This window comes from Panthera uncia, chromosome F2 (genome assembly GCF_023721935.1).
Source record: "Panthera uncia isolate 11264 chromosome F2, Puncia_PCG_1.0, whole genome shotgun sequence".
Lineage (NCBI taxonomy): Eukaryota > Metazoa > Chordata > Mammalia > Carnivora > Felidae > Panthera > Panthera uncia.
Genome location: NC_064812.1, coordinates 15,742,571 through 15,756,014, shown reverse-complemented (window position 1 = coordinate 15,756,014; position 13,444 = coordinate 15,742,571). Strand labels below are relative to the sequence as shown.

General features: G+C 39.2%; 1 protein-coding gene across 1 annotated transcript in view; it reads right to left on the bottom strand.

Moving 5' to 3' along the window:
* TATDN1 (TatD DNase domain containing 1) overlaps positions 1-13,444 on the bottom strand; it is a 44,272-nt gene that overhangs the window by 15,891 nt on the left and 14,937 nt on the right. The window contains exons 4-9 of the mRNA XM_049633506.1: positions 12,531-12,594; positions 10,646-10,789; positions 10,513-10,555; positions 5,286-5,371; positions 5,154-5,194; positions 3,037-3,113 (exon numbers count right to left, since the gene is read on the bottom strand). Coding sequence (XP_049489463.1) covers positions 3,037-3,113; positions 5,154-5,194; positions 5,286-5,371; positions 10,513-10,555; positions 10,646-10,789; positions 12,531-12,594 — 455 coding nt within the window. The remainder of the gene's footprint in view (positions 1-3,036; positions 3,114-5,153; positions 5,195-5,285; positions 5,372-10,512; positions 10,556-10,645; positions 10,790-12,530; positions 12,595-13,444) is intronic.

Genomic DNA, 13,444 nt, shown 5'->3' with positions numbered 1-13,444 from the left:
GTGAAATAAAGGTCTTCTACCTTATCTTAAAAATCATTTCAAAATAGGGAAAAAAACCCCACAAATTTTTTGATGAAACCAGGAGATATTTCTAACCCCTAGTCACAAACTATAAAGCGGAAAGTATATGTTAAAATTATAAATGACCTGTTTATGTGCAAAGTGACTTCAGTGCCATGTGCCTGCAGAGAGAGATACTGAAGACAAGCAAACCAATTCACCCAAGGAAGTTCTAAGAACTGAAGATCCCAGGTACTGAGGCTGGGATAAGGCAAGGGACTGAGTGGGGGTTGTTTTAAAATGTGGGGTACAGAAAAGAGGGGACTCTCAGATTATTTTCCAGCGAACTGACGCGGAGATGACTCCTTCTGCCCCCCACCCTTGGCCTGAGAGAGAGAAGGGAGGAGGGGGTATGTGGAGTCTCTGGAGAAGCTAAATCAGAGCCGGGACAGGAGAACAAGAAGCACAGAGGACTGCAGGTGAAGATGGAGACTGAATGCTGACTGGCTGGTGAGTTCCTCTCTCCAACCCCATTCTGTTCCAGAACACGGGTGCATTCATGAATCCCCACCCTGTTTTTCCAGCAGAGATCAGAGGATCCCTCTATGAAGAAAAAGAACCCACCGAGAAGATCCCCTGGTGAGGTCAGCTGGCCTGCATGTTGATAGGCTGTCTCCCCACAGAGATTCCAATGAGCTTGTTTCTTAACTTTTTAAATATACAGAGTAAGAATTTCCTGACATTTGAAGGAAGTCATGACAGAGACAAAAAGAGGAAAAAGGCGCTCAGAGGAAATAAAAGCATTCTCCGGCAAACAGAAAATAACTTACCATTCATGTCTTTCGAGAGACGAGAAGATGCATCTGCAAACGTACATAGTTCCAGAGAATGGCAGGGGGAAAAAGCTTTCAGAGATTAAAACCAGCAGCTGAAGTTTCATCAAAGAGGTTGAAAAATATTTCTGAAAGTAGGTGGGAAAACTAGAGATAGAAATTAGAGGGGAAAATATTGAGATCAGATTATGAGCCTGGGAGCTCCAAAGAAAGACAGAGAGAGAAAAAAAAGTTTCCCAGGACTGACAAAGATGAGCTTCTAGCCAGAATGGGCCAGCAGCGAGTGCACAAATTATCGGCCACCTCTGTGAAGTCTGGCAATACCAGAGGTAAAGAACTAAAATATTCCACTGGGAGAAAATAGTAGGTCATGGGGTAAGGACTAGGAAACAGAATAGCCGCTGACTTTAAATCTAGAAATGGAGCCCTATAAATTCTCGTGAAAATTATTTTTAGTCCAGAATATTATGCCCAGGAAAAATACCAAGTGGAAGGGTTTTTGGTTTAACTATCCAGGCAAACTTTCAAGAATAGAATAAATTCATTTTGAAATAGGTGTTCCATCAAAACAGCTGAATACATGGGATCTAAACATAAGAGTTCTATCAGGGAGCAGACGTGGACTCAAAACGAAGCAGAAAGGGTCAGGAACTAATGGAGAGATCATCTAGATAACGAGATTATCTGGACAGGGTCCTCATGCAGAAGAACAGATAAAGGCACTTTACAGTTGTTGGAAAGTGTGAGAAGGCTTCAAGTGTTGAAGAAAACCAAGTAAAGAAAAAGGAAGAAAGCTGCCCCAGGAAAATAAAAAAAGTGGTATATCTTGTGGTTCAGCAGTCAACAGTATTTACACAGACATCAATGAAAATACTGAATACGCATAGAACCAAAAACTCTGCAATAGCCACACTGTGACGACTGTGGAGGAAATAATGCAGGTGGCAGGGCAGTCCTGGATGGAAGAACTAAGATGCTCATTTCCTTAATGAAAACAGACAAAGGGAATGAATTAAGAGACAACATCACATACATAATATTTAGTTATATGGTGATAAAGAGCAAAGTGGGGGGGTGCCTGGGTGGCTCGGTTGAGCGTCTGACTTCGGCTCAGGTCATGATCTCACGGTTCGTGAGTTCGAGCCCTGTGTCGGGCTCTGTGCTGACAGCTCAGGGCCTGGAGCCTGCTTCGGATTCTGTGTCTCCCTCTCTCTCTGCTCCTCCCCTGCTCACACTCTGCCTGTCTCTCAAAAATAAAGATTAAAAAAAAATTTTTTTTAAAAAAAGAGCAAAGCGGGGGTCTCTGGAAAAGCTGACTCAGAAAGCATTGTGTAGAGACTGTATCAGTAAGCTTTTAGAACTACTATTTAGTCCATTACTCATGCATGCCTTTTCACAGTGGTTTATTAGTTAAATCATTAAAATACAGAAGCAGCATTGAGGACATATAAATAAGTCTGAACTCCATAGCCAATAATTTCATGATTCTATTTTCCTGAGGATATTTTAGCAAAAACTAATGTAATCAGAAGTGTGGTCATTTTAAAGGAATGAAACACTGGAGAGGGAAAGCCAGGGACCCAGCAGTGCTAGCTGACTATGTTGGGTTTATGAGGCTTGGTATGCTGTACCAGCAGAAAGGCTGAGTGCGGGGCCAGAGAACACTGGTTCTCACACTAGGAGTACTTTATACCGGGTCCTTAGCTTCTGTGAGTTTCCTGGCCTATAGAGGTACATAAAATGATGTCATAGTATGACTCTCCCCACATCAGACATCACTTGCATGCACAATGCTGCGAACACATATACTTTAAAGTGATAAAATGACCTAAGTATAAATGGCATTGCCAGAGAAAGCTAGCTGCTGATCTCAGTACAAAATTGGTGTCCATGACTGTAATACAGGGTTAGTAGTTTATAACCTTTAACTTTTTTTTTTTTTTTAACTTAAGTAGGCTCTATGCCCAACACGGGGTTTGAACTCACCACCCCAAGATCGAGAGTCGCATGCTCCACCCACCAAGTAAGCCAGGCATCCCTATAACTTGCAGGAGTAATGTAGTTTAATTTCTTGTATAATTACTGAAATTCACAAGCCAAGATCCAGGTGATAAATACATTTAAATAAAAAATTTAAATCTTTATCAGCAATTCACTGTAAAACAAGGAATCTACTTAATATAAAACAAACTTAAGGACCTACCAACCATTAAATCCTATATAGAGATCCAAGTCCATCAAGGCAGCTGCTGCTTCCTTGGTACCATCAAACGAATGCACCTAGAACATACAGGTGTAATTTTATTTAATAATCGCTCTTTCTTTAAAAATCCTAAATAACATTAATAAGACTTTCTAAGGAAAAGTGTAGGTGCATAGGGGTTTGTTTTTTTTGTTTTTGTTTTTTGGGTCAGAGGGTTTCGGATGTGGTGGCCCCTACAATTTTTATTTTCAATTCGAATCTCACAATTATAATGGGTCACCATCTCCAAAGAGGTGAGGCACGAGGGGACGTGGCTGCCCAGACTCTCTCTGTGGCTGTGCTGGTGGCTCCGCAGTACCTTCAGGAATGGGGAATGGACGTGGGAGCCACACTCTTAGGCAAAAGCATGAAGAAAAGTTAGAAATGTGACAAAACCATGTAAAATAAATCTTAAAATGTTGAGTTTTTATTATGTTAGAGGATACTTTTTTCTAGAAAATGACTTTTAGAAGAAATTTTAAGGAGATCTAGAAAGTGTTGCGAGAATGTAACTACAAAACTGAACTGTGAGATGGTAATAATCAGCTCAGTAGGCAAAAAGGAAGATGGTGTTGTTCTCCTTCAAAGATGTAAGGAAGAAAGCATAGTCTTTCATACTTTGGATATATCTATGTAATCTAAACAATAAGTTACGCTTTAAATACACCAACAAGTAATGTCATTAATCTGTTACTACAGCATCCAGAGTCAGAATCCACTATGGATAACAGGTTTCTGAAAAATAAAACTGCATTACACGGCTGCCCAAAAGGGTTTATTCTCCTCTCAGCATCTCTAGCTGACTAGAAGATATATCCTCCATTAATACCAAAGTAATTTTAAATATAACTCCTCATAAACCATTGCAGAAAATTCGTTTTTTTTTTAATTTGGCAATCTTTTTTTTAAAGCTTTTATTCTTAAGTAATCTCTACACTCAATGTGGGGCTTGAACTTAAAACCCCAAGATCAAGAGTTGCACGTTCTACTGACAGAGCCAGCCAGGCGCCCCTTGACAATCTCTTTTTTTGATAAAATCAAACATTTAGGTTTGGATTTGCTAAGTAACTTCTTATTTAGAAATGAAGCAAATGGGCAAAGAGGTAGAGCCATTAATCCCCCCATTAATGAAAGCCTCTAAGCCTCTCTCAGTTCCCAAAGGATAAATTAGAGTCAGTAAACTATAGATAAAAACGTGCGCAGTAATATCAACAGCAACATAGAAAACATTATCACCAGCAGTACACGACATGAAGCAGAGGCTAAAAACCTGAGAGAATACAGTTGAAGCTATCAAAGCAGCATATGTGGGCAAACAGTAAGTGCTCAGTGCCATTTCCTCTTTCTTTAGTTGGTGTAGTATAATTGATTTTATATACCTGGATAACAGCCTTTTTGCTGGAGATGAGTGAATCTCCTAAAATCACAGGTGAAAATTTGTACATCTGAGCATTTTTTGGAGGCAGATTTTCCAAAGAGCCCATGATCGAAAAAAGATTTAAGGAACACTGCTATGGATACCTGAGCTAAGTGGTGGGCAGATACTGTTTATGGAAACTGTCTCAAGACTAGTGGTTGAAATGACCACACAGAAGTGTTTACAGAGTACAAGCAGATTCCAGAAAGGAGGAGTCTGTAATCAGAGTGCTAAGTGAATACAGTTGACAAATTAAGAAGGCAAACCTGAGGTGAATATTAAAATGTTTCAAGATATTAAGATTAGTTTATATTTTGCTCAGAATTTAAATTGAAGAACACTGAAGAATGCTGATGGAAGAGGCAGAGAAAAAGAATGGTCACCCATGCTATTAAAATATAGGAGTAAATTCATGGGGTTTTCTTGTGAGCGGAATTCTTGATCATTCTTGTACTTTGGACAAAATAAATGTAATTAAATCGGTGTGATTTAGGTCTGTATTACATCTGGCCCATAGATTTAATAGTAAATTTATGTACCTCAACAAGAGAGGGAAGAAGCTTAATAGCTTTACTGCTGATATCTGGATTCCTTTAGAAGCCAACAGGACTAACAAAGAAGCTTCTGTGCCTCCTTTATTAAAAACAACTCTTCTACTTACCACTCCACCTACACACCGATCTCTGTTTCTTTTCATTATGTCTGTAAATTAAAAACAAACAACTTTTGGCAAATACTTTGCTAATTTCTGCAAAATTCTTTAATTCTAAAGGAGATTTTAGCTCTAACTCACCCAAAAATTCAGCATGTGCGTTCCGACAGTGAAGAAACATTGGTAATTTTGTTTGTTCTGCCAGTTCAAACTGTTTTTCAAAATATCTGCATAATGCCAAAAAAATTTCGTGAATTTTATTTTAGCATAAGAAAAATAATTTTTTTAAAGGACTTTTATTATCTAGGAGATTACAGGACAGAAGTAGTGAACTCAGATGTTTAAAATACAGCTGGCTTAGCCAGAGGCATTGATAATTATCACATACATCTTCCTGAAAGGAATACTTCGTTTTCTGGGATTACAAAATCATTTTCAAAAAATGTCCGTTAGTGGAGACCCTGGGTGGCTCAGTTGGTTAAGCATCTGGCTTCCGCCCAGGTCATGATCTCACGGTTTGTGAGTTCGAGCCCTGCATCAGGCTCTCTGCTGTCAGCACAAGGCCTGCTTCGGATCCTCTATCCCCCCAACCCCCCCCTCTGTCTGCCCCTTTCCCACTCACGTGCTTTCTCTCTCTCAAAAATGATAAATAAAAATTTTTTTTTAATGTGTTAGCTTTCCATTATAACTTCTAGGTAAATTAGCACTTTCTTGATCACTAGAAATAAAGAGCTATAACGTTTAAGTCTACAGTGATGGGAGCTGTTCCCTCAAATATGCTTTTAACTAGCTTTTCCACCAAACCCCAGCAAATGAAGCAGACACCCTCCCATCACCTGTGGGACCCCTTCCCTGCAGCATGTGTTGGTGGTGAATATACCACCAGCCTCTTGCCTGGAGAGCGGGCTGAGCACCATCAGTGGGAATCCATTCGCTCCAGCAAGAGGCCAGGCAAAGCTTTGTGCTCCGTGTTTGCCATGTGCTGTTATACAAGAAATTATTACCACTAAACACAAGGATTTATTAAATATACACAAAAAAACTAAAACACTGTTTTTCAAAGATCTGAAAATTACATGATAAAATGGCAGCCCTAAATGTTTGAAGAGTACTTTAGAAAAAGGTTTTTCAAGTACCACATACCATTATCTCATTTGATCCACAAAATAACCCTAAAATAGGACAAGAGCTGGTGTCAGTGGATTTAGGACTTCATCCAAGATCACAGAACACAGTGTGATCAGAACTTCAGTCTCTAAGTCCAGGTCCGGCCAAAACGACCCAAGTTGTATTCAAAGAAGCCTTTTTTCCTGGTCCTATAGCATAAGAGCGAGATATAATGGGGTGGGCTGTCCTATGTTTTCTCACTCAGCACAGTGCTCACTAGTTCTCATTAACGGTCATGCAGTTAAAATAAAACCCAGGAATTACAGATAATAAGTGCCTTATTTCCTACAGGAGTTTACCTCTTCTAGGTGCCTTGATTTTAGGGAATAATTTCCCTGTGTTTCACTTAAATCTCTTTTGCTATATTTTCCGCTGTCTTGTCTCCTTGACGTGTAAGGACAACCATTTTCCTGAAGTACCCCTTTGTACTCTTGAAAATGCTCAATTTTTTTTCATTTTTTTTTTTGAAGTTTATTGATTTATCTTTGAGAGAGGGAGGGAGGAAGGGAGGAAGGGAGGAAGAAGGAGAGAGGGGGACAGAGAGTAGGGAGAGGGAGAATGAATGAATCCTAAGCAGGCTCTGCACTGTCAGCACAGAGCCTGATACAGGGCTTGAACTCGTGAAGCATGAGATCATGACCTGAGCTGAAACCAAGAGTTGGACGCTTAACTGACTGAGCCACCCAGGTGCCCTGAAAATGCTAAATTTTAAAATTAGAAATAGAAATGTACTTCTTAGTTTTCATAAGCTTGGTGTTCTTTGTCTTTATTACCCAATGTTTAGGTGTTTATTTACTTATTTTAAATGTATATTTATTTTGAGGGGGAGAGAAAGAGAGCAAGCAGGGGAGGGGCAGAGAGAAAGGGAGACAGAGAATCCCAAGCAGGCTTTGCACCATCAGCGCAGAGCCCGTTGTGGGGCTTGAACCTTCAAACTGTGAGATCGTGACCTGAGCCGAAAGCAAGATTTGGATGCTTAACTGACTGAGCTACCCAAATGCTCCCACTGTGTTCAGGTTTTTAAATCACCTTTTCAGATTCTGCTGGGCTAGAAAAAGCAAAAATAGTTTAACAAAGTGCTAAAATTTCGCAGGGTAGGAAACAAATGAAATCTTAAAAGAAAAGTCACTGTTTCCATAACGTTTAACGTAATACAAGTGTCAGCAAGTAAGTGTGCTCCAGTCATTATATAAACTTGACCATGTATCTGGCTTCTGGCTACACACCACATACCCTTTGTGTTCACCACTCTACATGGATCATTTCTTTCACACAAAACTCCATGTACAAAGCCACACAACCAAGCCACAGATTTACAGAATCTAATGATCACCTTGGGAATAAGCCTATCACAAAACAGGCAAAAGTACAAACTATGAAAATAATAGATGCTCAAGCAGGGTGCCTACAGAATTTTGCATAATATGAGAAAAGAAAGGTCCATGCGTTCAAACTAGGTAGGTGTCTTAAGGAGGCCAATTATTCCTAGTGACATATATTGAGAATAGCTGGTGCTTGACGTTAAACTATTGTCTGTAAAGAAAAAAAAAAGCCACGGTAACTAAAAATAGCATAAGTTAAAGGGCAGGAACTGGAACCTTTCAAGAGACATCTTTGCTTTTATTATTTTTTTCTTAGCTCATATATGAAAACCGCTGTTTACCTGTGTTAGATTTGCTCATTTTAGTGAAACTGTAATTGCTTCTAATTGTAATACTGCTTCTTACATTTTAGGGTCAACAATCAAGTACAGGTCAGCTTGACCTTGGAAAGGTCAGCTTCAGAATAGCGGCTGTTAGTAGTCACGACTGAGGCAACTCCAGAGGACCCAAAGCATTACCACAGTGTACCTTAACCCACGGTGGCGATCCCTCCTCTGGACTGGCTGATGGCAAGGACAGCCTCAATCTCTCCTCTCTGAGGTCCCCTAAATCCCCAAACGATTTTTTTAAATCCTGTCTGATGTCGGATTTCTTTTTTGCACAGTGTTAATATTTTAAAGCCCCAAGAAAAATCCCAAAGCAAATTCTTCCCACTCAAGTGAACCAAGCTCTAAACTTACAACAAGAAAAGAGAATATGGCCCGTGGCAGAGAAACTGAAAATGCAGGGAATGCTTAAAGGGTAACCCTTCCAGGATGGAATCAGCCTTTCCCTTGTTTTCTGATTTTTTTTCTTTTTAAAAAATACTTTCCAAAAACCCCAAATAAAAAGAACAGCCAGTGTTTTCTTTAGGATGAAAATATTTCTAAGAATAACACAACTGCCACAATTTATTGAACACTTACTTTGTGCCAGGCATGTTACTCTGGGCCTTACATACCAGATGTTAAGAAAAGTAGGTGGAACGATGAAGAAATTGAGATTTACAAAGAGACATACAGCCACCAATGGCAGTTGTGATTCCAGCCCAAAGCTGTTGATTCCAAAGATAACTACTTTCAAACACCGTTATATACTGCCTTTACTTACCATTATTTCTCAGACACTATTTTTTAGACACCGTGTCTACCGCACATTAGTTTTGTCTTGCCTAGTAATCTATCACACCATTTTCTACTTTTCTCTTCTCATAGATCTTTTTCCTGACTGCATTTTTACACAAAAAACAAAAACAAGTCATACACTGGTTAAGTCTCCAGGATGGTATCAAATAACAGCTCAAAATCTAAATTCTTCCGAGAAAAGAGCCAACAGTAAAAGCTGAATTGTAAGCTTTATATCCATGCCGCTCTACAGGAATCAAAAAGGACCCTCTCCTCCTCATTAAAAACTCGGTGAACATTTCCCGAGTACCTACCACGTACCGAGAGTACTGTGCATGGCACCATGGGAACTACAACATGAGTAGTAAGACTTGGCACCTGCCTCTGCAGAGCCCAGAGGCTAGTCTGTGTGGGTGGGAAGGGGTAGCGGGCTGCAGCGCACCCACGGCGGGGAGCACTGAAACTAGCACAGCCGCTGTGAGCAGAGCAGAGCCTGTGAGCAGAGCAGAGCCGGAGCCGTGGGAGCACAGGTGGAAGGCGGGGCATTTCTTTCCGTAGCAACGGTCCACACAGGATAACTGCTAGTGTGGTTTTTTACTACATCATTTGAGGTTTTAAAATTTTTAAAAATCTCAGATTGAACTGCCCATCTCTTCAAAATTTATACCAGACTTCAGTCTGTCCTTAGCTTTATCTACTCTGGAAGAGGCCTCACTCACATCTCCTCACCTTATTGGCAAAGGCTTCCCTGACTCCCCCGGAAAGTCCTTCCGCCCTACTGCCCTACACCTTTTTAATAGCATTTTCCAGCCTATTTTAATTATTTATGTCTTCTCTTATCTATAAAGGCACAGAACCAAGCCTATCTTTCCTTGTCTCATACTGAGGAGGCACTTGGTAATCATTTACTGAACGAATGGAGTTCAGACTCCCTAGTACAGATTAATACCTGGGCACTTGGCATCTACGTTCAAGCCTAAACCATATCCTGCTATGTGCATACTATTTTAATTATGAAAGGATTTACTCTAATGTTTAATTATCTTGATCATTAGTACACTGTTTCTGAAATGTAACAAAATGCTCAAGTCTTAAGTCTATTTTTCTTTTTAGCCAGTAACACTATCCACCAGTGTGCTTTATAGGAGCTCCAATTAAAAGGTATAGGCAGTGGGTTGTAGGAAGTCTACATGGCTTGTGAGCTTTGGAGTTTTCTCAGAAGCCACCATTCTCCATGTGGCTCCTATGAAAGGATTCTCATATTCTAAGTTGACAATATCCAATGCCCAGCAAGAGTAAAATAAGTTTTTCTAGCTTTGGTGATTGATCCTATAATTTCTTTTTAATATCCCTTGCCCGTAAATCGTGTCCCCCACAAATGAATTTAAATCATCTCATTGGAATGATGCATGCATGAATACATTCGTGAAAAAAAGAACAACAAAAGTCTCTATTATGTAAAACTCATCCCTTTTTTCCACCATTAAAATTAAGTTAGCCGGTTAACCAATTAGGAGCTATATGCTTCCATCCCTTATGAATTCCATGCAAGTATGCATGGAATTTGTTTCACTTAACTTTTGATATACAAAGGGATTAACAAAAAATCCTGATGCTTACTCCAGCTACATTCGGAACTGATAAACGCTATATATAAAAAAAAAAAATCACTCTTAAGATTTTACAATAATTCCTGAAGTCAATAAAGGTCCTTACTTGAGCTGAGTATCTCTGGGACAGAACTGTAGTCGGTCAAAATCTTTAAAAGATAAAAAAAGAACAATGACTCGTAACTTGTACAGAACAATCACTTTCAAAGTCAGTCTAACAGGGCTAGGTTGGCACTTACCAAGTCCACACTCCCCTATTGCTACAACTTTCCCCTTATTGTTTTCAGCGAGATTTAACAACTCCATTAGGTAAAGATCAGGGTCATTCTTTTCAAATTCATCACATCTTGTAGGATGACATCCAACTGTACTGAAAAACATATCTAGCACAAAATAATGTCTTGGGATTATTTCCAAAGTATTTTTCATATTATATTTAACATGTAAAAATGACAGATCAAATACTTTCAGCTGGTTAATTTTTAATAATAGCCATAAACTATTCAAACTGCCAGAATGGCATGAAGTTAATCATATAAGAATTTTTGGAATACCTTAGCAAAGCAGGACAGGAATATGAAAATTGCCTTAACAGATTGGTAAAAATAATTAATTCACCTCTTTCCAAAGCCTGGCATTTACTCAGCCTAACAGAATGGAAAATGAAACAATTTCTTACAGAATGAAGTGTCATAACCTAACTATATCTTCATACTCACTATTCATGTGACCATCTTGTTTCACATAGTTAATATGACAATTAAAATTTAAACATGCTTAAAAAGGGTGAGTTAAGGAGGTGGAAGGGAGATTTGTTTATCTGATAAAAAATTAAGCTCACTTATTTGCAGACCATGTCTTGATAACTGTAATTGCACGAAACACCAACGTGAAGTCAAAAAGGGCTTCTGAGTGGTTTGCACCTGAACCCACGTGAGAGGTGGGGAGCCTTCCTCAGCCTCTCCTGCAGGTGCTTACATATAAGAGGAGGCAGAGGTTTTAAAACAGTGAGACCACAGGTTCATGAAGGGGGGAGTGAAGAGGGCTGACAATGAAGATTCAAGAGCTTTTGAAAATAGATCTCTCTGGGGATAAAAAGTATAGAAGACAGTATTCTTATACACCTCAAAGGCATCTGGGAAGATGGTTATTTTTATCTTAATCATTAAGAAAAAGTGTCAGTGGTTCCTGAAGAGAAGTACGCAGTTTAGAAAGATTGCCACAAAAAGACAGCTTTTTAAAAAAATATTTTGTTTACTTAGAGAGAGAGAGAAAGAGAAAGAGCAAGAGCAAGCAGGGGAGGGGCAGAGAGAGAGGGAGAGAGAGATTCCCAAGCAGGCTCCAAACCATCAGCACGGAGCCCGACATGGGGCTCAAACCTACGAACCATGCGACCATGACCTGAGCTGAAACCAAGAGTCTGGAATTTAACCTACTGAGCCACCCAGGTACCCCCCAAAATAGCTTTTAGTAAGTAAATCAGTATTTTTAAAAATAAAATAGAATGCCTAATTCTTCAAAGTGTAGCACATGAAGTATGACAAAACACAAAACCAAAAAAAGGTGAGGTAAAACGAATGCCAGATAAAGGAGATGTTTTGTGTAACTAGGATTCCCTTTGGAACCAATTCCAAACCTTATAGATTTTAAATAAATGCAAAACGTGTAACATAAAGTGAGCATCTGAGGGATTATACATTATTACTTGCATTCCTGGGGCCTTACACCGTGGTCTGCATGATACATACTTAATAAATGATCCTTCACAGTTTAAGTTTAAAAAAAGCAAAATAAAAGCAACTCCCATCCTGAACACATTACAGCATACACACAAAAATCCTGTATCAGGAATACTGGAGACTAAATTATATACCTGGTGAACTTAATTCTCATTAAGGAAATCTTAAAATAATCCTTAAGTACGATGAGAGAGGATTTAAGCAAACATCTGATATATCAGTGTCAGAACCCTTTCATCTTAATCACAGCCTGTTACACTCAGTCCGTTTTCCTGTTGTTTCCCGTCATGATCCGTTGTATTGTACCTGAGGCAGTTATAGAAAGATTTCTTCAAAATAACTTAATTCATATGGGGGGGAGAGGGTCAAAGTGAGAGGAGGATACCATTTGTTTGTGCCAAATGCAGTGCCTCTTTACTGTCCTGCAGATTTCCACCTGTGATCATAAACTGAAACAGAAAGAAAACATGCCCACTTTAACAGAGTATCAACAAGTTTCCTAAACACACCTCCCTGCTGCTTTTCCAGAATGCTTTCCTCTCTAAGACTGTCACACACTTACCTTCCTTTAAAATTTGGCTGAAAGGTCACCTCCTACGTAGAGTGGTCCCTGACCACCCCTCTCCACACATACAAGCATACATCCAACACGGAATGTGTCACTCCTATTAAAGTGTATTCATGTCTGTTTTACATTGAATGACAGAGGACAGAGATCACATTATGCTTAACAGACCGAGCCACCCAGGCGCCCCCCAGAGATCACATTATGAAAGCCTGACTAAATACTTCTGAATTTAGAATTCTGTTAATCTAAGTTAGAGATTCAACAGTGTTTATTAATTCAACAGTTCTCCAAGTGAAGTCCTGGGACATCCAGGGGATATGTGAGGTCAAACCTATTTTCAAAATAATACCAAAGATGCTATTTGCTTTTTCACCCTCAGTCACAAGTGTGCAGGGAGTATTCCAGAGGCTACATGATGTGTAATGTCACAACAGACTGCCTGCAAAAACACATACCCAAGTTCAGCAGTCTTAAGAGCTAGACAGGAAAGGGACGAGATGTTTAAAAAAAAAAAAAAAAAAAAAGGTAAAACAATTCCATTCATGTCACTACATTTTTGGGGGTTGGAAAATATTTGTTTTTCCTAAAAATATGTTCCTTATGTAATATATTGGTTTATTGTTAATAGATATTTTGAATTTTTCTCAGTTTTAATGTCTAACAGTATATATTAACAGATAAAACCAAAACAAAAGTTCTTTGGGGTCTTCAATAATAGTGAAGAATGTGAA